Source organism: Phycodurus eques, chromosome 6 (assembly GCF_024500275.1).
Source record: "Phycodurus eques isolate BA_2022a chromosome 6, UOR_Pequ_1.1, whole genome shotgun sequence".
NCBI lineage: Eukaryota > Metazoa > Chordata > Actinopteri > Syngnathiformes > Syngnathidae > Phycodurus > Phycodurus eques.
The window spans coordinates 31842597-31866982 of NC_084530.1; the positions used below are offsets into that span (position 1 = coordinate 31842597).

At 49.7% G+C, this 24386-nt stretch overlaps 1 protein-coding gene across 1 annotated transcript in view; it reads right to left on the minus strand.

Moving 5' to 3' along the window:
* The window catches only part of LOC133403946 (spectrin beta chain, non-erythrocytic 1-like), a 42288-nt gene that overhangs the window by 9049 nt on the left and 8853 nt on the right, over positions 1 to 24386 (minus strand). Inside the window, 25 exon segments of the mRNA XM_061679411.1 lie at positions 267 to 641; positions 3702 to 3906; positions 7282 to 7412; positions 11049 to 11327; positions 12847 to 12936; positions 13001 to 13225; positions 13307 to 13570; positions 13676 to 13822; positions 13914 to 14004; positions 14069 to 14271; positions 14353 to 15109; positions 15187 to 15324; positions 15397 to 16267; positions 16344 to 16497; positions 17676 to 17876; positions 17878 to 17979; positions 18054 to 18212; positions 18571 to 18688; positions 18821 to 19008; positions 19505 to 19617; positions 20132 to 20247; positions 20344 to 20424; positions 20501 to 20592; positions 21807 to 21980; positions 22058 to 22209. Of these exon segments, the coding sequence (XP_061535395.1) occupies positions 267 to 641; positions 3702 to 3906; positions 7282 to 7412; positions 11049 to 11327; positions 12847 to 12936; positions 13001 to 13225; positions 13307 to 13570; positions 13676 to 13822; positions 13914 to 14004; positions 14069 to 14271; positions 14353 to 15109; positions 15187 to 15324; positions 15397 to 16267; positions 16344 to 16497; positions 17676 to 17876; positions 17878 to 17979; positions 18054 to 18212; positions 18571 to 18688; positions 18821 to 19008; positions 19505 to 19617; positions 20132 to 20247; positions 20344 to 20424; positions 20501 to 20592; positions 21807 to 21980; positions 22058 to 22209 (5426 nt within the window).

Consider the following 24386-nt stretch of genomic DNA (forward strand, 5'->3'; position numbering starts at 1 on the left):
AGATTCGAGATCGACGACAAACAGAATCGTTGCGTGGTGTTCTGTGTCGAGATTACCGGAGCACGGCGCACGCAGTATAACCGAAACTTCATGTGTGGGTTCTGTCACAGATAAACAATCTTTTAAGGTTTCAAAAACCTTTCTGCGTGTAGCAGGCCTTAGTCTGATTGGAGTCAAGTCACGTGACTCGAGTCCTCCGGCTCTGCAAGAAAGGTCTGGCTAGGCTTCAGTAGGCGGCGGCGGCGGCGGCGGCGTGTCCAGCTCACCTGCGTGCCGAGCGCGTGTATGTCGTGCTCGAAGGCGCCGTGGGCTCGCTGCAGCAGGTCCGCCGTGTTCTGGTCGCGGCCCACCTCCTCGGGGAGCTTGCGGCGCTTGTCTAGCACGCGAGCCTGGACCTCCGCGGCGTCGCGGTAGAACTTGTGCAGCTCGAAGGAGGCGGCCAGGATCTGGGTCCTGGTGTCTACGAGCTCCAGCAGGTCGGCCCAGGCCTCGTCGACGCCGTCCTTCCACTCGGCCACCGCGGCGGCGTCACCGTGACCCGAGTTGATGAGCTCGTCCGCCTGCCGGTTGACAGCGTCCACGCGCTCCTGCCCGATGTTTCCCGTGTCCCGCGCGAACTCCCTGAAACGCTCCTGTAACATCTGAAGCCATTCCGAGCACCGACACCGATTAAGTGCGTCGCAAGTCACGTGCTAATTGCTAACTAGCTCAATCATTCCCAACCACGTTACTTTTTTTGGACACTTTTGTTCTACGGTGTATCGTGACGTTTTTCCAATGTAAACCAGGTGGCGCGGCTCAATAAAGGTTGGGAAACACTACATTCTAGATCCTGTTCTCTCACACATTACTCACAAAAGGTTTGCGACTGTCATGGAAAATTTCACATTTCACCTTGTAGAACAGCTTTTAGGATGTTTTTGTAACTTGAATCGTGATCGGCAACAGTCGGTTACATGAGAATACGCAAGAAGTGAACAATTGCGAAACCGACTCCATGCATTTCTATCAAAGTTACTTCAAGTTTTCATTTCAGGTATTCTCCATCGGCGCGAGTCATTTTTTTTCACAATGCCATGTTGAGCATTCGGGTGGAGTTTCAGGATGGACCCAAAATGTTCACCAGGTATAATAACCTTAATTTGACTTTGTGTAATCAAGCTACATGTCCAACTATAATAATAATAATAATAATGCATTCCAATCATAGAGTGTTTTTCATGAGCCTCAAAGACGCTTGTGCTTTTTGTACGCTCGACAACAAGGAACTCAGTGGCAAAATGATCCACGATTGATGGCCACTTGTATGCCTTTCTGTGACTCTTCCAGTCTCTCAGTTGCAAGCCGCTGATGACACTCGAAGCTCAGCGGCCACTTTCTTTTGGATGGCGAGTCGCTGTCGATCAACTGTTTTTGGGTGTCGTTTTGGTCTGGCGATGTCCAAATGCGACGACGGGGACAGTTAAAAAACGATTCAACGTAAGCATGCCGCGTATTTGCCACTCAGCTTCGTGTCATCCAAAAGCTACTTGTGCGAAAGGTAATGAAACATTCTCAAGTTCACTTTTTTCAGTTCATTTGGTGAACAAATTCTAAGTCATGGTAGTAGTGCCCACTTACTTCTGACCCATTAATACAACCACATTGATTGTTGAATTATTCTTACTGCATACTTATGACTATTATAAATAAAATTGTTTGTTTTTTGTTTGATTAGATTTTCTTCACCTTGTTGACGATGTTGCTGTTTGTATAAGCCTTTACATTTTAATGGCTCAATGTATACCGCTGTATTTGGAATGGTGATAAAAACTGCAAATCGAGAACTAAATCATATTTCAAATAAACATTCTAAAGTTGAAAGAATGTCAAATTAAGTTCACGTGTAAAGGTTATCGATAAGTGCTTCTCAAACATCTGTCACCAAGTAGCACCTGAAAGAATACCTCCATCAAAGCCAACATTCAAATGCAGTAGCGTATTAAAGCCTACGTGTTCAACTTAGGGTTGATCAAGTGGTGAAACTAATGGGTCGGTCGCCGGTTACGGTTCACTGTGTAATACGCAGGAACGACGGGGAGCTTTACCCCTTTAAAAGGAGAGCCGGTCAGGACTCCCTTAGTTCTAAGGCGCAGGGAAAGCCTGGGCTCAGCGAGGTCTGACTCGGGTTGAAACGATTCATCAAATAAAAAATCTCTGCCTCAAAGCTCCGGAGGGATTATTTCTCCACTGAGGATGCACGCGCCACCCCCCCGTAGAAATACGTTTAAAATTTGTTTTAATCGATCGGATAATCGGAAGAAGACTCGGTTCCAAAAATATTCGATAGGTGCAGCCCTGGTGTTCATCAAAAGCGAGAAAGAGCTTTTCCATCCATCCATTTCCTGTCCCGCTTATCCTTACTCGGGTCGCGGACGTGCCGGAGCCTATCCCAGCTATCTTCGGGCGAGATGCGGGGTGCACCCTGAGCTGGTCGAAACAAACAGCCATTCACACCTACGGGCAATTTAGAGTCCTTCATCAACCTACCACGCATGTTTTTGGGATGCGGGAGGAAACCGGAGTGCCCGGAGAAAAGCCACGCAGGCACACGGAGAACATGCAAACTCCACACAGGCGGGGCCGGGATTTGAACCCGGTCCTCAGAACTTGAGGCAGATGAGCTCACCAGTTTTTTCACCGTGCCGCCGAAAGAGCTTTTATTGCTAAACATTATATGTCGTGTAAGCCACTATAACATGATGGACAGTTGGAACATTAACTTGAATATGGTACTTAAATCATTCGATGAAAAATGTATTGCAACTCAAAGTTAAATAGAAATTGTGCCTCCAATCATTTTGTACAAACAAACCAGTAAAGATGAAACAATGATGTATTTTACCCAACTGTTACATGAAACGGCAACCGAAATCAAATCCCGGTCTCGCCTGTGTGGAGTTTTGCCTGCGCGGGTTTCCTCCCACATCCCGAAAACATGCACGGTTGGTTAATTGAACCAGTCTAAGTCGCCCTAACGTGTGAATGTGAGTGCGAATGCTTGCTTGTTTATATGTGCCCTGCGATTGGCTGGCGACCGGTTCAGGGTGTACCCCGCCTCTCGCCGGGAGATAGCTGGGATAGGCTCCGGCACGCCGGCGACTCACGTGAGGAGAAGCGGAACAGAAGATGAATGAATGAAGGAATGTTAAATGAAACAGAACTTAAAAAAGTACTTCACTTTAAAGTAAAAAAAAAATGTACATGAAAATTTAAAAATGTACGGTACTGGATTGAAAAACCCCAAAAAGGTTGAAACAGGCTTGCGTAGCAAAAAGCTTCATTCTGATTGATATGTTGGATTTGAGTTCATGTATAAATGTTGTAAATGGTTTTTTCTCAAGGTGCTTTTGTGGCAAATTCTGATGACCGGGCGTTCGGTATCTTGCTCAAGGACACTTCGGCACGGTCACAGGGGCGAAGGATCGAAACCGCAAGACTTCGGGTTGGGAGACGACCGCTCTGTTGCCCGAGTCAAAAAATGTTGGCAATTTTATTTGTATTTAATTCAATGATTCTTTGACGTAGCACGCTTTGAGAATCACTGTTATGGCGCATTTTAGCTTCATCCTGAAAGTTCAACTTTTCAGGAGTAGTGTATGTGCAATAGCGCAACGCGAGCAGCAGGGTTTTTGCTTTTTTTTTTTTTTTTTTTGTCGTACCATGATGTGTTCGTAGTCCTGACCCAGCTCGTGAGACCCGGCTACCACCTCCCTCTCGGCCATCCACTGTTCCACGTCATCAACTTCCCGGTTGAGGAGGAAGAGGCGGAGTCTCTCGTCCAGTTTGGCCTGCCTCTCCTCGGACAGATCCTTCAGGCTTGCGTACAACTTGTCCACCTGAGATTGACGCGTGCTGATGCGCTCGCTGTCAAATACACAAAAAAGTGCGAAAGAACTTAATTCACCCTTGTTAGCCTGGGCGTCCTCCTCAGACGTAGAAAGTAGGGCTTGAACACCTTTGTGGCACAAAGGCGTATTCGCTGGCTTTCGCGTGTGCTGCTGTGTTCCAGAGTGGCTAACGCAAAGTACCCGCTACACTACAGGTGTTACGGCGCTGCTGCAAAAGGCATGTTATGGAATGCGCGCAATGGTAGCGAGTTGGAATAAAGTACCGTCGGCACACAGTTGTTGCGCTCGTGTTATTGGACACAACATTGGCGACGAAGATGGACTTTCACTTTGCGCCGCTCCCCTCGTTCCTCGCCCTCCCAGGTGAGCCCATCGCACTAGCGGAGGCTAACGACGCACGGCTTTCAGCTATATTAATCCACAACTTGGGCAGCCAGGGCCAGCGCATTTTCCGTACTCTCAGATCCTCACACGGACTGTGTCGCCTTGTTGGCCAGACACACTGCTGCTCCACAGACTAGTTCATGTAGTGACAAGCAAAAGTGAAAGTAATCCGCCAGACTGTAGGTGGAGTACTTTCCGCCAGCGAGGGCAGCACGCAGGCGAACCGGAAAAAGTATTCCCATGACAAGCAGTTGGAGGAGGCTTGGAGAAGAAATGTATCTTCAATCTACAGCAAGCTTACGTTTTATCAGATTCACTTAAAGGCTCATGTGGCTGTATGTAGAACAGAGGCGCACAGTTGAAAGGGCGTGTCGCGGTTCTGACACGACAAGAATAAGAACTCCTGAGGGAGTATTGTGCGAGGGCATCTAAGGTCGCTGGGGTGAAATTTAGATCTCTGGATGACATTGTTAACATCCAGGTGCTTAAAAGTGCCAAGTCGATCTGGATGGATGCTACTCATCCTCTCAACTCGGAATACAAATTGCTTCCTTCTTGTGTCCGTCTAGCCGTGCCCCAGCTACCAAAAACAGACTTAAGTACTCCTTTGTACCGCTCCCCATCCAGGCATTAAATGTCGCAAAGAGAAGGAGGTGATCTCCGGTCTCCGTTGCTGCAGTTTGCATTTGAACTTTTGGCTTTTTACCATCATTTTATGGTTGTGTATCAATTTTATACTTTGCACTCGGAACTATTTATTGTCATCTGTTATACACTTTATTACTGTACTTTGGCTGGTCACATCTTGCATGTTTTATCATCTATATCTTCTGTTGTCTGAACATGTCCGCTGCAAATCAAATTGCCCTTCAAGGGACTTTTAATAAAAAGTGACTTGACTAGACTGGAACTTTGAACTACCGTAATTTCTCGTGTATAATGCGCACCCATGTATAATACGCACCCCCAATGTTGACCTCAAAATTCTGGAAAACCCTTCTACCATGTATACTGCATTTTTACAATGCGTGATTTTCTAACATATGATCAAAATATGAAGTATTATCTGTATTTTGTTACTTTTTTTTCAAATAATTATTCTGAAGTTAAGCACTTTATTTGAACATGTAATATTTCTTGAAATTTACTTGTGCTTATTTTTGAAATTCACAGCACTACCTTTATTTAGTAAATGAGAAAACACCCAGTTGTGCTCATGTTTGATTACCCAGGCAGAATTTGTAAGATGGGTACAATTCTTTAAAGAAAACATGAAGGGTCAGGCAAAACACATTTAATTTTATTTTAATGGGATTCAAATTAAACAGTCAAGCAAGTCAAGCTCTACACCCTCAGCAGGGTCCTCGAGGGTGCATGGGAGTTCGCCCCACCAGTCTACATGTGTTTTGTGGACTTGGGGAAGGCGTTTGACCGTGTCCCTTGGAGGCTCCTGTGGGGGGTGCTTCGGGAGTATGGGGTACCGAACCCCCTGAGACGGGCTGTTCAGTCCCTGTACGACCAGAGTCAGATTTTGGTCCGCATATCCGGCAGTAAGTCGGACTCGTTTCTGGTGAGGGTTGGACTCCGCCAAGGGTGCTCTTTGTCACCGATTCTGTTCATAACTTTTATGGACAGAATGGTCCTCAGTCGGAAAAGGGTTGCGTGGCCTCTCCAGGCCGGGGATGAGATCCTGCCCCAACTGGAAGAGTTGAAGGTACCTTGGGATCTTGTTCACGAGTGAGGGAAGAATGGAACGGGATATCGACAGGCGGATCGGTGCAGCGTCTGCAGTGATGCGGACTTTGTATCGATCCGTTGTGGTAAAGAAGGAGCTAAGGCGAAGCTCTCAATTTACCGGTCGATCTACGTTCCTACCCTCACCTATGGTCACGAGCAGTGGGTCGTGACCGAAAGAACAAGATCCCGGATATAAGCGGCCGAAATGAGTTTCCTCCGCAGGGTGTCCGGGCTCTCCCTTAGAGATAGGGTGAGAAGCTCGGTAATCCGGGAGGATCTCAGAGTAGAGCCGCTGCTCCTCCGCATCGAGAGGAGCCATATGAGGTGGCTGGGACATCTGATTCGGATGCCTCCCGGACGCCTCCCTGGTGAGGTGTTCCGGGCATGTCCCATCCGGAGGAGACCCCGGGGACAACCCAGGACACGCTGGAGAGACTACATCCTTCGGCTGGCCTGGGAGCGCCTCGGGATCCCCCCAGAAGAAGTGGCTGAGGAGAGGGAAGTCTGGGCGTCCCTGCTAAAGCTACTACCCCGACGACCCAACCTCGGATAAGCAGTAAAAAATGGATGGATGGATGGATGGAATAAAGCTGCAAAAATGTCAACAATTCCATTGTTTTGCTGTCAATATGGGGTGCTGTGTGTACTTTAATGAGGAAAAATATGAACTTAAATGATTTTAGCAAATGGGTGCAATATAACAAGGAGTGAAAAATTGAAGGGGGTCTGAATACTTTCCGTACCCACTGTATATGCAGTCATACGTACCCGTCATATTGGAATAAAAGTGTCGGCTACACCTTTTTTTATAACCACTCGGTGGCGGTGGCATATTAGGATGAAAGTGTACACCTTTCTCATAACCTCTAGGTGGCGGTGGCATTTTGGAATCAAAGTGTACATCTTTTTCATAACCACTAGATGGCGGCATACATTTATAAAATGTGAAAGTTTTTTCCACTTGCCCATATACCTATGTATAATGCACACTATTGACTTATTTCACATCGCAATACATATCACAGGTTTAAAAAAATATCGTGGCGCCCTAGTCCAGTGGGTGAAAAATGTGTCGACAGAGTACAAAAGACACGTAAGAGGAAAAGACACTAGATTTTTTAGAAATCCATTGAAAACAAAATTTCTTGTCACACACCACCTAAATGACTGGCAAATGCACCCCAAAAAAGGAGATTTTTATTTTTTCTAATGGCCCCGGAGGGCATGAGGCTTGAACTTAAACGTTGATGGCTAACAGGCTAACGCTAACCTCTCTGGGTGGCCGGCGTCCACGAGTCCACGACTGGTCTTGGAGAGCAGGTGCACGGCCTCGGCGTAGTCCTCCACAGCCTGCTCCACGATCTGATGTTTCGTCAGCATGCTGACGGAGCTCTGCTCGTCCTGAAACACACACGCCCACAGAGGTCACGCCTCTCGCCATATTACGCCCGCTTGGCACCGAGCGACCGCTCTCACTGATGGAAAACGGATACGATTGTGGATTCATTTTGGTACAGCCTCGCTTATGTGACTTGTCCATTTATTTCCGTACTCATACACGATACAGATTCAATCAAAACTTGGGAAAATACCTTTCCGAGGGGAAATTGCTGCCTACTTTCTACATTAAAAATTATTTTCATTGTTTCTTGATTGGTGGCGACTGGTTAGAGCGTCAGCCTCACAGTTCTGAGGACCCGGGTTCAATCCCCGGTCCCGCCTGTGTGGAGTTTGCATGTTCTCTTCGTGCCTGCGTGGGTTTTCTCCGGGCACTCCGGTTTTCTCCCACATCCCAAAAAACATGCATTAATTGGAGACTCTAAATTGCCCGTAGGTGTGAATGTGAGTGTGAATGGTTGTTTGTTTGTATGTGCCCTGCGATTGGCTGGCAACCAGTTCAGGGTGGACCCCGCCTCCTGCCCGAGGATAGCTGGGATAGGCTCCAGCACGCCCGCGACCCTAGTGAGGAGAAGCGGCTCAGAAAATGGATGGATGGATGGATGGATGTTTCTTGATTGTTTGTTACGTAATATTCTAGTTTCGAGAGATGGTGAATTTTGGGGTTTTCGTTTGCTGTAAGCTATAATCGTCAAAATTATACATACAGTATACTGTATGTGACCTTCCAGCACACTGCAGGCACGGATTTAATTCAAATGTATGTCATTAAACGTATGAACCAACAAGAGGCCGTAATAGAGTCCCTCGTGGTGTAAACAAAACCTCCTTGTTTCTAGGCTAACGCTGACGGATTTGCGGATTTGTCTTGGACACTCGGATTTGTCTTGGACACTCGGATTTGTCTTGGACACTCGGGTGAAGAGAGGAGCGGAGCTGTCAACTGATGACTCCGATGGCGGGGGAAGATACTGGTCCTGACGTGGCAGACCCAAACGTGTTGTGTGGGTCTGCTGGGAACGTCTGGCAGAATCCCCTGTCAGGGGGAGTTTCGACTCCCATCTCCGACAGAACTTCACCCACGTCCTGGGGGAGCCGAGGACATTGAGTCCGAATGGACCATGTTCCGCGGCTCCATTGCTGAGGCGGTCGACCAGAGCTGCGGCCGTAAAGTGGTCAGTGCCTGTCATGGCGGCAGCCCCCGAACCCGTTGGTGGACACCAGTGGTGAGGGATGCAGTCAAGCTGAAGGAGTCCTCTTGGGCCTTTTTGCCCAGTGGGACTCCCGAGGCAGCCGATGGGTACGGGCTGGCCGAGCAGAATTCAGCTTTGGTGGTCGCTGAAGCAAAAACGTGACCGTGGGAGGAGCCCGGTGAGGCCATGGAGAACGACTTCTGGACGGCTTCGAGGAAATTCTGGTCCACCGTCTGGCGTCTCAGGAGGGGGAAGCAGTGGACCATCAACAGAATGTATAGTATTGGATGTGGCGCTGCTGACCTCGACTCGAGACGTGAGTCGGTGGGGAGAGTACTTCCATACCTCCTCAATTCCACAGTCATGCCTTCCCGTGTAGGAAGCAGAGTCTGGGATCTCTGAGGTGGACTCTCCGATCTCCAGGGTTGAGGTCACTGAAGTGGTTAAAAAGCTCCTCGGTGGCAAGGCCCCGGGGGCTGGATGAGATTTGCCCGGATTTCCTAAAGGCTCTGGATGTTGTGGGGCTGTCTTAGTTGACACGCCTCTGCAACATCACATGGACATCGGGGACAGTACCTCTGGATTGGCAGACTGGGGTGGTGGTCCCCCTTTTTAAGAAGGAGGACCGGAGCGTGTGTTCCAACTACATGGGGATAACACTCCTCAGCCTCCCTGGTAAGGTCTATCCTGGGTATCTGGAGAGGAGAGTCTGTCGTGAAATAAAATCTCGGATTCAGGAGGAGGAGGAGTATGGTTTTCCTCTTTGTCGTGGAACAATGGACCAGCGATACACACTCAGGAAGGTCCACGAGGGTGAATGGGAGTTTGCCCAACCAGTCTACATGTGTTTTGTGTCCTGTGAGGGGTGCTTAAGGAGTATGGGGTACCGAACCCCGTGATACGGGCTGTTCGGTCCCTGTGTCAGAGCTTGGTCCGCATTACTGGCAGTAAGTCGGATTCGTTTCCGGTGAGGGTTGGACTCAGCCGAGGTTCCCCTTTGTCACTGATTCTGTTCATAACTTTTATGGACAAAATTTCTATGCACAGCCAAGGCGCAGAGGGAGTCCAGTTTGATGGCCTCAGTATTGTATCTCTGCTCTTTGCAGATGATGTGCTTCTGTTGGCTTCATCAAGCCGTGATCTCCAACTCTCACTGGAGCAGTTCGCAACAGAGTGTGAAGCGGTTGGGATGAAAATCAGCACCTCCAAATCTGAGACCATGGTTCTCAAGTCGGAAAAGGGTGGCGTGCCCTCTCCAGGTCGGGGATGAGATCCTGGAGGAGTTCAAATATCTTGGTGTCTTGTTCACGAGTGAGGGAAGAATGGAACGGGAGATCGACAGGCGGATCGTGCAGCGTCTGCAGTGATGCGGACTTTGTATCGGTCCGTTGGGGTGAAGGAGGAGCTAAGCCGAAAGGCAAAGCTCTCGATTTACCGGTCGATCTACGTTCCTAACCTCACCTATGGTCAAGAGCTGTGGGTCGTGACCGAAAGAACAAGATCCCGGATACAAGTGCCCAAAATGAGCTTCCTCCACAGGGTGTCCGGGCTCTCCCTTAGAGATAGGGTGAGAAGCTCGGTCATCCGGGAGAGGCTCAGAGTAGACCCGCTGCTCCTCCGCATTGAGAGGAGTCAGATCAGGTGGCTGGGGCATCTGGTTAGGATGCTTCCTGGAGGACTCCCTGGTGAGGGGTTCTGGGCATGTCCCACCGGGAGGAAACTCCGGGGACGACCCAGGACACGCTGTCTCCAGGCTGGCCTGGGAACACCTCAGGGTCCCCCCGGAAGAGCTGCACGAAGTGCCTCGGGAGAGGCAAGTCTGGGCTTCCCTGCGTAAATTGCTGTCCCCGCGACACAACCTCAGATATGCTGAAGAAAACGGATGGATGGACCCTTTTGATAAAGCCAGGTCACATTGACCTCGCTCACTGTACAAAAACACATTTACTCAGTGAGCTTCCTTTTAAGGGGATAGCTTCTCATTGTTTTAATTGTCCACAAGCTTCTAAGAATGGGAGCGGCTTCTAAAAAATATTGGTGACCATGAATTAATACCCATAGAACATAAGTTTGATTTGGGGTCATTGACCAGAAAAGTGGGGAATCTACGGTAGAATGCTCTAAGGTGAACCCCCACCAGTGAGTTAAGTTTATTTCATTCGCCCTGTTGTGTAACGTTTACTCAGTGAGCTTCCTCTTAAGAGAATATCCTCTCATTGTTTTTTTTTTCGACCACGAGCTACCAAGAATAGAAGCAACCTCTAAGAAATATTTGTGACCATGTCTAAATAGCCTGGGTTCAGTAAAAAGATCAGATCGTCACCTCCAATCGTCTGTCTGTGTCATATTTGGGTCATCAATTTATGCACGACACAAAAATATTCAATCATATCATACTTAAGTATGATATCCAGGTCCCCTAGATATTATTGAAGCTAACGCCCACCTTGGCCTTCTCCTCCGACATCATGTAGAGCTCCTGCTCACTCATCCAGGCTTCAGCCTCGGCGGCATCAAAGTAGAACTGCTGCGCCTTGTGGGCGTCCTCCAGACGGCCGTGGCGAAGCTCCGTCTCCCCTGTTAGCTGTCGCCACAGAAGCTGAAGGTCAGACACCCGCCGTCCGGTGGTGTCGCCGCCCAAGTCACCGTCTTTCAGGAGCCTGCGACTGCGCTCCAGGATGTCGTCGATGCGTGGCCGGTGGCCTCGGATCTCCTTTTGGAGTGTCTACAAAGGACACGACAGGTCACATGAGTGCATTCCAGAGGAGGGAGGAAGTCAAAGTAAATGTCAAGTCTTATTAACATTCAACTTTCAAGCAAGTCCCAAGCTAGTTTGGCATAAAAAAAAAATATAATTTTAATTTTAAAAATCAAGAGGAGTCCCCACAAAATTTCAAGCAAGTCAAGTCAAGTCATGACTTGGGTTAGGCCAGTGAAGCTCCAAGTGTGGCGGTACGTGGGGCCCCTCTGGTGGTACGTGAAATAATCAATGAACATTCTCGCAACCCTGCATTTGTGTTGAGCAGAGTCTGAGTTTTGTCATTTCCAATTGTCTGGAAGGCCATGAGGGTATCCGGGTCGTGTCTACGTTGGACACAAGAAGGTTGACGGTTGAGAGTTTCTACTAGTTTAATTTTGTTTTGGAGCGATTATGGCCAACAGCAATCATTTGTTTTTAAATAAAGAGTTTGTTGATAGCTCCCTGCTCGTCCTGGTTCCTTAGTCCAAGCCGCCGCGCATAACATTTGAAAAAACTGGACGCAGTAGCAGGTTGTACATGCAAGAGGTTTAATCGCAAAAACAAACAGTAAAGAGTTCAAATTAACTATTAGGTTTCAGTCTGCAAAGAAAGGTATGGATCAAGGGAGTGATAGAGGCGCAATATTTGAACAACAATGAGCCGAGCACAGGTGATGACAGTGGCTACTCTGGGAGGGCCGACACTGGCAGTAGCAATTGGCACATGCCATTGAAAAGACTAACGATATTAAATGTGGTTTTACCTGGAGCACAATGTGTGGTTTGTGGCCATGTGCAGAGTAATGCATGATGAAACCTTAGTATCTCAAACGCCATCTTGTAACAAAACACACAGCACTTATGGACAAACCGGCAGTCTTTCTTTAACGAAAACGCGATGAACTGAAACAATCAAAGTCCACTATTGCACCTTGTTGTGGTACAAGCGTAGCCACAACAAGGGAAGCTTCATATCGTGACAGCCTCCTGATCACCAGAGCCGATCAGCCCCACACAATCGGAGAACAACTGCCTTTTTTTATAAAGCTTTCTCCCAGCTTTTCTGACCACCTACCTTTGTGAAAAAGGCTTCTCTTCACTTGTGTTTCTTTTTCAGAAAGTAATATTCTGCTCTGACCGACCGGGCCAGGTCCTGAGACAGAACCACCAAAGGCATCGATCCCGCAGCGCCTTTTCTCTTGAAGGTTTTTCCTCCATACTTCTTGTCAATAACGGCAGGATGTTGTGTGTGAGGCAGTATATTCTCAAGGCCAATTGGCTCTTGCCACACAGCATCACACACATTTGAGTTGAGCTGGTGGGTACCAACCATGAAGTGGGCAGGTACCAGGTAGAGGTGCCAGGTCACAAACACATTATGACCAATGCTATGCATAAAGCAGTGGAAAATAAATGGACTGGGACAGTCTGAGTCGAGTCAGAGGTCACGTGACTCATGCCTCCCTTCTCTGGATCAGACCCTCACATGACCCCACGATCTTCACCTGGTTCTTCTTGATGAGCAGCTGGACGCTCTGCAGGTTGTGTCCGTGGTCATTGGACAAGGCGAGCGACATCCTCTCTTTGACCCAAAGCTGGAGGACAGAGAGAAGTGATGAAGATCAGGTTCATCCTCACGAGGTCACACCGAAGACTTACGATCTCGTCCTCCACGTCGCGGTTAAACTGATGAACTTCTTTAGACGCCACCAGGAAGTCCTTGCGGCGACGCAACGGCTCCAGCAGCTCGTGAAACTTCCTCTCCACAAGCTGCCGCCGTCCGTCCGCCTGATCGGTATCCGTCACCTCCTGACCGAGAGCCTTGACATGAGTCTCCAGCTCTACCACCTCACGTTGGCGGACCTCCACCTGTTTCTCCAGCATCTGCACGGATGCCGTGGCAAGGGAGCGGCAACGGTTACATCAAAGTCGTTCCCGAGGCGGTGGAGTTATCGGTACTAGTACCTGTTGTTTCTTCAGCAGGATGTTGACAGACGTTAGGTCTTTCCCGAAGTCGTCAGACTGGATCTGACCCTCCAGCCCGCCCAGCCACTCATCCAGGTCGGCACAACTTTGCATGAACAGCTCCGCCTTGTTGGCGTCGAACAGACACTGAGCTTTGGTCTGCGTGTTGCACTCCAGGTCCGCCCACATCCTGTGCAGCCCAGTCAGCTTCTCTGTCACCACCGCCTCAGTCTCCGCCTTCTCCGACACCAGCAGCATGCCGTCCTAACGTGAAGGTTGAAAGCCATGAGCCGCCATTTGTCATTTTTGAATGACCGTCTACAGTATGAAATGTCATCTCATTCTATCTGAGAAGAAACTTCTCGGTACCTTCTGGATCTTTTCCAGCCATTCCTTGTTGGACTGCAGTTCGGCCATGAAGGCCTGGTGCTTGAGCCACTTGCTGTGCAGGTTCCGGGCCTCGTCATACGTCATGTCCTGGGCCGTCAGCATCTTCTCGTTGATCCACAATGTCAGCTTTGAAGGGAACAAGATTGTGAATCTCACATACACAACAAGGTCAACGTCGGTACAATGTGGCAAGGTGTCGGAGGTCACACGGACTAACCTCCTGGCAGTCCTGCAGGAACTTCTGCAGCTCTCGGTTGTCCTTCAGTTTGATCAGAAGCTCCACTGCAGCCTCCCTGTTCTTCTTATGCCTGAAGCACCAAGTTGAAGTTGAGTCGTTCAGTCTGAAAGATCGTACTGTCAAGCTAGACTCACCTGTCATCGATGGAGGCAACTCTCTCCAGAATGCGTTCGCCATTGACCTTCCCGTGACTGGCCAGACTCCTGCCAGTCTCCACCACACTGTTGATCTTGTCCTCGTTGGCATCCATGGTGGTCATGAAGTCTTCCTGCTTCCTGATGGCAGCCTCTGCCCTGTCCAGGGTGGCGGGCATCTCGGTGTGGGCAAGGATGTACTTCTGCAGAACATTTGAGATTGAGGGCGTGTTTTCAATCACCACTTTGATGTTCTTAGCCAGCTGCTGCGATAAGGTTCTCACCTGGTTGTTAAGGAAGGCTTCGACCTGCTTTCCATCCCTGAGGAACATCTGGTACACGTGGGACTGGGAGAGCAGTTTGTGGCGGTTCTCCCACATTTTGTGGAGCTCGTTCCAGCCGACATCTAGCCCTTCCAGCCTCTGTTGCAGGAACATGTACTGAGCATCTGTTTGACCCCGTGTCACCATCTCGCCCATGTCCCGCATCTTCTGATAGTCTTCTTCGTAGTTCTGGATCTCATTGCGGATGCCCTGGTGTTGGCCCATGAGCTTCTCTGCCTCGGCCAGGGTGTTGGGCATGTCCTCAGAGGCGATGGCCGTCTGGGTGCGGGAGAGCCAAGACTGGAAGTCATCTAGCTCTCGCAAAAACTGCTGCAGCTTGCGGGCCTCGCCCAGAGAGTCCTCACGATTCTTCAAACTGTTCTTCAGTTCCTCCCAGACGGCGGCAATCTCGGCCAGTCGGCCTGTGATGGCGTCACACTGGTCGGGATGCTCGTCAGCCAACCGCAGGGCTTCTCCTCGCAGGTCTCTGAGTTTCTGCTCGATGGCAGCCAGGTCTCGCTCCATGCCGCTCACTTTACGCTGCAAGGCCATGACCCCTGCCAGGTCATTGCCCAGCTCTTGGGTGGATTCGATCACTTTGGTCTTCTCTTTGATCCAGGACTTGGTCTCGTTACAATCCAGGTGGTAGTTCTGCACACCCAGCGCAGAGCTCAGGGTTTCCTTCTTCTGGTCCACCAGATCACGGAACTGGCTCCACCTGGTGGCAGAAGAGAGCCTTGGAATGGGCTAATTTTATTCTAGCTGCATCTAGGAGAAACGTTACCATGTTTGTACCTGTTGTTAAGTTTGTCCTGCTGGGTCCTGATGTCCTTCTCACCAGGATGAGCATTGTGAAGCAACTGACGAGCGATCTGATTGACCACCGCGACACGGGAGGCCTGACTATTCATCTCCGGCTCCAGACTTTCAAACCTGCCAAGGACACAAAGTGCTTTGACACCAGCTGGAAAGGACACGGTCTAGATGAGCACCCGGTGGTCTTACCTGTGTTGCACCACCTCCAGGTCTTCCAGTTTGTCAGGGATCTCCATGCTGTTCAACCACTGTTCTTTCTCGTCTATCCAAACCTCGCAGGCTGCGACCTCACTAACGATCTTATAGAGCGACACAGTGTCCTGCAGTGACTGCTTCCTCAGCTTGGTGAGCTCTGAAACCTCCCTGAAGCGTTCCTCAATGCCTGCCAGACGCCCCCACAACTCATCTGACTCAGCCCCCTCTCTGGGCAAGGTGGAGGCCTGTTCGTGCAGCATGTCTATGACAGGCCGGTAGCTGGCCACCTCCATTGCAGCGTCTTTATGCGTTCTGACTAAAGCCTGAATGGAGAACTCATCATGGCCCGTGTCTCCGCTGGAGGCCACACGAAGAGCATCCAGTGTCCAGGCGTCCACATCGTCCGCGTCGGCCTGAAACTGGTGCAGAGCCAGAGCTTCTTGCAGCTTATTTTTCCTGAGCACCGCCAGCTGCTCCAGCGATGCCCACTGAGCTTGGAGATCACCAATGCGCTCTTGGATCTTTGCGGCGCCGAAGTGGTCTTCCTGCACCATGTTCTGGCCCTCTGCGACAGTTTTCTGGAGGTGTCCCCTGCGACCGCTCATCTCATCCTCCAGGGCTCGCTGCTTGCTGAGCAGACGCAAGACGCCCGTCAGGTCTTTGCAGTACTCCGCCGACGACAGGATCTGCTCCTTTTCCCGGATCCAGCCCTCCTCCTCAGCCATCTCCAAGAAGAACTTCCAGAGACGACGGGATTCGTCCAGGCGGGCCCGGCGCTCGGTGGCCAGTTGAGCCAACTCATTGTAACAGAAGTCGAGATGGGCCACCCGGTCCTCGATGACCTGAGGGTCACAAGCCTTGTAGCCTTCACAGACAGGACAGAGTGATCACAAGCTAAACCTTTTCACTTCTACTTCCTGTTTCCAACCAAACCTTCTCACCGTTGTTGCTGTTGGAGAATTTGTGGGCGCTGACGGTGACCATCTTCACCCTGTCGGCCTGGATGGCAATGTCCACCTCCACTAAGGCGTGTTTCTGCAGAAGGTCTTCCACTCCCAACAGATGCTTGCCGTAATCTTGAGACAGAAGAAGCATCTGGAAAGTAAACAGGAGAAACGTCTTTAGAAAATAATTCTTAAGCCACGCACTGTTGCTATTAGGATGCCTGCTCTGGGATGCAACAGAATTACAAAGCTGAAACCTCACGTGGTTAGATTTTGGCCAGGCTTTATCCTTTTTTTTTTTTTTTTTTTTTTCTTGTCCTGTTCGGCTGTTAGGTCAAGCAGAATGGAAAATCTGCATCCTTTTAATGCCGGAACAGTTTTATTGTGTCACAGTGGTGTTTTGAAGCTTCCGCTGTGGTATTATAATTGAGGTTTATTGAGAATCAGACTTGATCAGTCGAACAGAACAAGGTTTCTAGAAGGGAGAAAGAAACAAAGACAAAAGAGAAAGCCCTAATTGTAAACAGGATGAGTGAAGTAAATCATTACATTATCTACAACAATGAAACGTTAAATATGAGTGTTGCATGGGGCTCTAGTGCTACACCTGCTGAGGGAAGGACAGGAAAAGATAGAACAGGACAAGGACAGGAGAAGAAGCACGCAGGACCAGGGTCGTGAACCCGGCTGTACAACTGAAGTGCGGTGGCATTAATTACGTAATTTATAAAAGTGTACAGGACGAGAGTATAAGTAAGGGGATACACAAGTGATTTGTATATTCAGTTATGTTAGAGTTAGAGTTATTTGTTGCAGTAAGGGGTGTGTGTCTGCGGATACATGCAAGTGAATTGATACCGTTTTTCATGCACAAAAACTGACACAAGTGTCCTGTAATTGCTGTGGCCGCAGCGCGGCAGCTGAGGACCCCACCCAATCAATCGAGGGGCGGGATCGGGCCCAGGGGTCCACCCGAGAGCAGCCCGGCGGACGGGACACGTCCCACACCGAAGGACCCGGGGCGGTCCGCCGGCCCCACCGAGGCGCCCCGACAACCGGCCACCGGGACCCAATGCCACCCCGCACCCCTCCACCCCCAGGAGAGCCAGATGCCCCCTCAACCGACAGGGCCCGCGATGCAGCCAGTCCCCGCCCAGCCCGAGGGTGGGAGAGTGTCCCTTGTTTGTTGGAAAGGAGGGCGGATAGGGGCACCCGACAAGGGAACGATAAGGGGGCGGGGAACCCAAGGAGCAGCCCTGGGCCATGAGAGGTCAGCCCCAACACCAAGCAGTCATCCATCCATCCATCTATCAGAAGGATATAACAAACCTTCATCTCGTCCATCCAGTCCATTATATGGAGCATCTCCTGGAAGACTCTTTGCAGGCCCAGGTTCATCTCCAGTCGCTGCCGGCGGGCCTTGAGCAGCTCCAGCAGGTACTCCCACAGTTGGACGACGTTGTCCGTCCTGGCCAAGATGCGTTTGATGTCGTGGTACCGCTCCACTTCCAGTTCTTTGGTCACCACCGACCAGAGCCTGCACGCGCTCCTCGTACGCCGCGATGTCCGTCTCGATGGCCTCGTGCTTCTTAGTGGCCGCCTCCACGGCCTGAAGGTCAAAGCCGAAGTTGTCCTGGACACAAAAAGAGTGGGATTCAGGAAGTGTCAATAGATGCCTGCACGCGGCCACGTCCTCGTTCCTCCCACCTGAGAGACCAGTCTTTGGTTCTCACAAAGCCAGGTCTCCCTCATGGCCGCCTTGCGATCCAAGCGACTGGCTAGCTGTTCCAGCTTCTCCTGACGAATCAGCTCCGTCCGCAGAGCTACCTCTCTCTCGTGCTCTGCCTTCTCCAGACGCTCCCACGCCTGTAAGTGGAAAAACTTCAGACAAGCTCCAGACAAATGACTTACTCCAAAGGATGTGACAAGGGTGAAAAATGGTCGCAGAAATGGCATGCTTGAGAAGTGGGGTACACCCCGAACTGGTCGCCAGCTAATTGCAGGATCTTCAATGACGCTAACTTGCATGTTTTTGGAACGTGGGCGCAAGCCCTAACCCTACCTGGAGAAAACCAGTGCAAGCACAGGGAGAGCATGCAATCTCCACACAGGATTTTGGTGAGATAGACATGCTGACCACATGACCACAATACTGCCCATATTTAAAAACAGAGTCAATCAAAGTTCCGTCTCAGAGTGTACTCAGAGTGAAGCTGCCGCTGACCTTGTTGATATCCGAGATGAGCTTTCCCTCTCGAGGTGTGTAGACCTTCTGGTTGTTGGCCCTCATCTTGCTCTGGATGGTGAAGAGAAGAACCTCCAGGTTCCCCTTTTCCGTGAACCTGAACAGCAATTACAGAAAAACTGCATCAACCAGAAGGTCAGATGTTTGAGTAGTGCAACAGCAGCTCGAGGTGGAGTCAGGTTGGAGGGGGCGGGGTAGCAGAGGAGTCAGAATGGTGAAGGTTGCTGACTTCAGGGGTTTCTCCACAGTCCTGTAGGTGTTGAAGGCCTGCAGCTGCTGCTGGACACCCGCCAGCAAGTTGGCGAACTTCCTGTTGTTGAGGATGACGATGGTCTGCTCAATCCACTCCAGCAGGTCGGACGCCAAAGACTCATATTTGTCCACCATCTTCTCCGTCTCCACGGCACGATCCAGAACCTGCAGGGCGAGAAACCTGGCGTCACTTGACATCCTGTTTACGGCTCTAAACCGAACATTGGTTAAAGGTGAAATTCCTTTTGAAGACAGCAAGAAAGTAGCATAGCAGAGACGTCCGAGTATGGAAAGCCGCTCAAGCACTTAATCAATATTCTTTTCGTGCTCAGGCCAAAGCATTAAAAGTGTTACTTTGGTGCCATCTCATGGGATCTTGGTGCTGAGGAATTATGTTGAAGTGAGTTGGGGAGCTTCATTTAGACAAAGGTATTGCTTTACTATACCATCTTTAGACAATTACAAATGTCTTTAGGGGGGCCTCAATTGCTCGCAGACTTTTGCAGCAGGGCTGCGAATCACAAGGGTTCCACTGTTGGCCAGTTACAGGTTGGTCCCGCTTTTTATGCTCAATGAACGTGTGGACAAGAAAGACGTTCTCAGATTGTGAGATGAAACAAAAATGTGGGTAGTCCATATTTCGGGCGGCTTTTGAGCTGACCTTCCCGATTCGCTTGCCCTCCACCTTGAGCGCCTTCATCTTGGAGAAGTAGTGGTAGAAGGTCACCACGTATGTAATGACCGACTTCTCGTCCGGATGATCCACACTGACGTCTAGAAAGAAAAACACATCACCGGGACAAGGTCACCTTTAAACCAGGCCCACCAAATCAATGGTTGACGCGTTTAGGGTCGTTCAGGTTCAATTGTATTCACACTTTATCAGTCTACATAATTCCACATTGTTTCATATTATTTCATTCACACGCAATTTCTCCAGAAATTGCAATGTCTAATTAAGATTGACCGAGTGGAGGTCGAACAGGTCACCGGTTGAGCTTGGTGAAACCAGAGCTAAGTTCGGCTGATAAAGAAAGCGCTTGAGTTAAACTAGCTAAAGCTGTATGACACTTAGAGTATCTCGTGCTTTTCAAGGCCTTCAAAAATGCATGACTATTGCACACATTATTCATTTACTCTAGTCACACCGCAGTGGTGGTGGGAAGCTACTTGTGTAGCCACAGCTGTCCTGGAGGGTTAAGTCAACAGAATTCAGGTTTAGGTTGTAAAGAGGATTGTTAAACAGGGTTAGGGTTAGGTGAGCATTGTGGGAAAAGGGTAGGGTCACCCTCGGGGTCGAGCAGCTGCGTGAGGCCCAGGTGTTGTTCAGCCATGTTGAAAGCATTCTGCAGGTTGTGGTGAACGTTGGACTTCTTCAGCTTGTCAAAATCGATCAGATCGGGCCTGAAACACACAAACGGAACTTATTAACACAAAGGACCCCACGTTGACGACGACAATGGTTACGATTGCTGGAATGACGATGATGATGAAGGCCACCTGTGTTTGTGTATTAGTGCGTTTAAGGCCATCCCGTCTCTCCAGCTTGTGGTGAAGTTGTGGATGTTGACGTTAGTATAGCTGAAAACAAGAAGGCAACGTGTTGTCGTATCATGGATAATCCTACTAATTAATCATCAACGGGATCAATAATCACCCGGCTGTCTTCATCTGACACCAAAGCAACAAAGCATCTTTGGCAGACTTCTTCTCTTTGTTGTCTTCGGTCTCCACGCTGATGTCTTGGATCTGAAAGGACACGCGATCACAAAATTGCAGATACGACAACATCGACTTATGCGTTTTTGACATACGAGCCGTCACTAGATCAATTTCTTTGTCTTGAGATACGAGTGAAAATTTGAAACACGAGTGCGCTTCAGACCTCGGCCGCTAGATGGCGGCCGCACACGTCACAACATCCGGCCACCATCAATTCACACTGGTTTCCTCGCAATGGAAGGACAATACCAGCTGCTGGCGCCAACCCTCACCGGGACTCGTTCCCGGTGAGGGTTGGACTCCGCCAAGGCTGCCCGTGCTCACCGATTCTGTTCATAAGTTTTATGGACAGAATTTCAAGGCGCAGCCGAGGCGTAGAGGGGGTCCGGTTTGGTGGCCTCAGTATTGAAACTCTGCTTTTTGCTGATGATGTGGTTCTGTTGGCTTCATCAAGCCAAGATCTCCAACTCTCACTGGAGCAGTTCGCAGCAGAGTGTGAAGCGGCTGGGATGAGAATCGGCACCTCCAAATCTGAGACCGTGGTCCTCAGTCGGAAAAGGGTGGCGTGCCCTCTCCAGGTCGGGGATGAGATCCTGGAGGAGTTCAAATATATTGGTGTCTTGTTCACGAGTGAGGGAAGAATGGAACGGGAGATCGACAGGCGGATCGTGCAGCGTCTGCAGTGATGCGGACTTTGTATCGGGCCGTTGGGGTAGAGAAGGAGCTAAGCCGAAAGGCAAAGCTCTCGATTTACCGGTCGATCTACGTTCCTACCCTCACCTATGGTCACGAGCTGTGGGTCGTGACCGAAAGAACAAGATCCCGGATACGAGCGGCCGAAATGAGTTTCCTCCGCAGGGTGTCCGGGCTCTCCCTTAGAGAAGGGGTGAGAAGCTCGCTCATCTGGGAGGGGCTCAGAGTACAGTCACTGCTCCTCCACATCGAGAGGAGCCAGATGAGGTGACTGGGGCATCTGCTTCGGCTGCCTCCCGGACGCCTCCCCGGTGAGGTGTTCCGGGCACGTCCCACCGGGAGGAGACCCCTGTTGACAGGGGGCGCTTCCAGAAGTTGCCAGCAGACCCTCACAATACGTTCGGACCTGTATCTTCCCCCGCCGTCGGACCCAACTCACCACCAGGTGGTGATCGGTCGACAGCTCCGCCCCCTCTTCATTCCGAATGTCCAAGACATCCGACCGCAATGCGGTTTTGACAAAAGCGAAATAAAATACATCATGTGACCTGAAATCGTAGGATGATGGTCCAGATGAGGCCCAGCGTCAGCCGGTGGTTCCCGTCCACGATGTCGTGCGAGCCCATATTCTCCAGATGGACGCGCTGCTCCTTGAGGAACTGTAGAGCCTTGTCCACGTTCTCCAGGCAGTGGATCCGCATTCGACCTTTGGTGGGCTTGGGCTGAACGGGACCAACGCATCCATTCAAAGACCGTCTCGGTAAGTGTGTGTGTGTGTGTGTGTGTGTTTGTGTGTTACCAGCTTCTCCCCTGACAGAACTTCCAGAAGTCGGATGAGCATTCGTCCGTCTCGCAGGTCCGTGTAAAGGTCTGAGATTCTGCATGACACTCGGGAGAGGTGAGAGTTCACCCACTTGGTGAAAGTCTTCTTCTGCACAGTTTCCCGCTCGTCTGGGAACGCACGCACACACACACACACAAAGGTAAAGAGAAAGAGAGAATTGGCACAAGGTCCCCCAGCACACATTTTCCCCGTGTGCCTGATCGAGTGGATTCATATCCTTTCCTTTTAAAATACAAGTGGCAGCGAGCGGACGCAATGTGCCAGGCGACCTCTGGTTACCTTTCAGCACTCGGACGCGATCCTCCAGCGGCTTGCTCAGCGCCTCCACGGCGGCCGCCTGTTCGAGGGCGCCCTGCCACGTCACGCTAGTGCGCCCGTTTGACGGGCAAAGTAGTACACTTCCTGAAAGGTCAAAGGTCCACCACGCCATCAACATGTGTGTGCATGTGTGTGGGGACAACCAATGACATGAAAGCATATCGGTGATGTCATCAGGTAATTTCCCTCCCCTGTAGCTTCACATTCCAGAGTGAGCCGCACAACAGGAAACAGGAAACAAACTTACTATATACACACACACACACACACACACACACACACACACACACACGAAGCGCTGCGTGTTGAGTGTCCGTCCTTCAGCCTGGCTTCGATAAACCAACTTTTGAGATACATTTTCAAAGTCTTTAACAAGCGCCATACAATACATACACATATAGGGTTAGGGTTATATACACATATATCGTTGGCGGCGTGTTACTGCAATGCAAAATATTAAAGGTCTCGTATTTTGCCAAACTAACTTTTTCGAGTATTTGGGCAGTAATATTGTCTCTATGGTGCCTCAGTAAACATGTGAAATAGGAATTAAAATCATCCACGCGTTCCAGACGCTTTTCTGCCAAGAGGCCTGAAATCAGCTGATTGGAATTTCTCGATCTTATCTATGTCACGAGCGAAGACCTCCGCCTACCTCTGCGCTCCCGAGCCAGCGCTGTCCACATAATAAACACGGAGGCAACCAATCGGCGGACAGGGGGCCAATTTGGCCTGAGCCAAATATGGACAAAGCGGATACAAAACTGGCTGAAACAGAAGCAGATGTCAGAGGGGCCTTTTCCGGACGCTCGTATGACAAAATGAGTCATGAGTCACTCTGTGGAGGTTGAAATCGAGAAAATATGGGCCCTTTAACCATCGTTGTGGCGGTTGCCTTGACTTCGACTTTTCAGCTGGCCTGACCGCAGTGAAAAGCGCCGAGAGTCAATCGAGAGGGAAATCACAGCCGTCAGGTTCTTTGCAGTTTGTGACCGTGCACGACTGACCAACGGTCACGCGGAACAGCGGAGACGTGGCGTCCTTGACTGTTCGACTGAAAAGTCGAACGTTATTGGGTTTTCTCCATAAATTGTACTTGCTTCCATGAAGTTGCAATTTGTGATTGCACTTTGTAATGGCATAGTTATTGAGTTAGCCCTTGCTCAAGTAGAATTTCTTGGGGTCATTTCTTTTTTTTAATTATTATTATTATCGATAATTTATTCTGATTTAAAGATTCCTTTTGCACTGAAAATTGTTACGTATTTGCTGAAAAGGAGTGCACTCAAATATTTGTACCTAACATGAAGTATAACTGTGATAAACAATCGTGATTACACTCTTGATCAAAATTATTTGATTGATGATTCAATGATTATTATTTTGGCCATAACCGTGCAGCCCTAGACAAAAGTTTGGCACTTCTTCCCCATTTTTACGTATGTGAGTGCTTGCACTTACCGCTAGCCTATAACTAGTAGTCGTCGTGGTACCTGTAAATGTGCCCTCATATTTTCGACTGTTTCGCCGTCGGCAGCACCTTCGCTGCCAGCAAACCCTCTTTGCACTGCGCCGATATGCTCGGGCATTTGCCTTTTGTCTGTATGAAGTATTTACTCTATTTCCAACCCCTGAATTGTCTGGTCTCGTCATTATTGCAAACATACAGCCGACAGACTTATGAAGCCGATTGAGTAGCGCGGCAGAATGGCACATGACGAGGGAGAGAGCCGATCAAAAAGAAGAATAAAGAGAGCGACAGATCCAATCACAAAGCGGCAGAATGGCACGAGATCAGAGAGAGCCAATCAAAAGCTGCAGCTTTAGAAGGCAGAGGAAAACAACTATTTGATCAATCCGTTTTGCTGCAATTTAAAATAAAAAAAGAATTCAAAATCAAAATTGTAATCATCGAAAATTCCAAAAGCAGCTTTAATTTAATTACATACTTGCTCTCGCTAATATA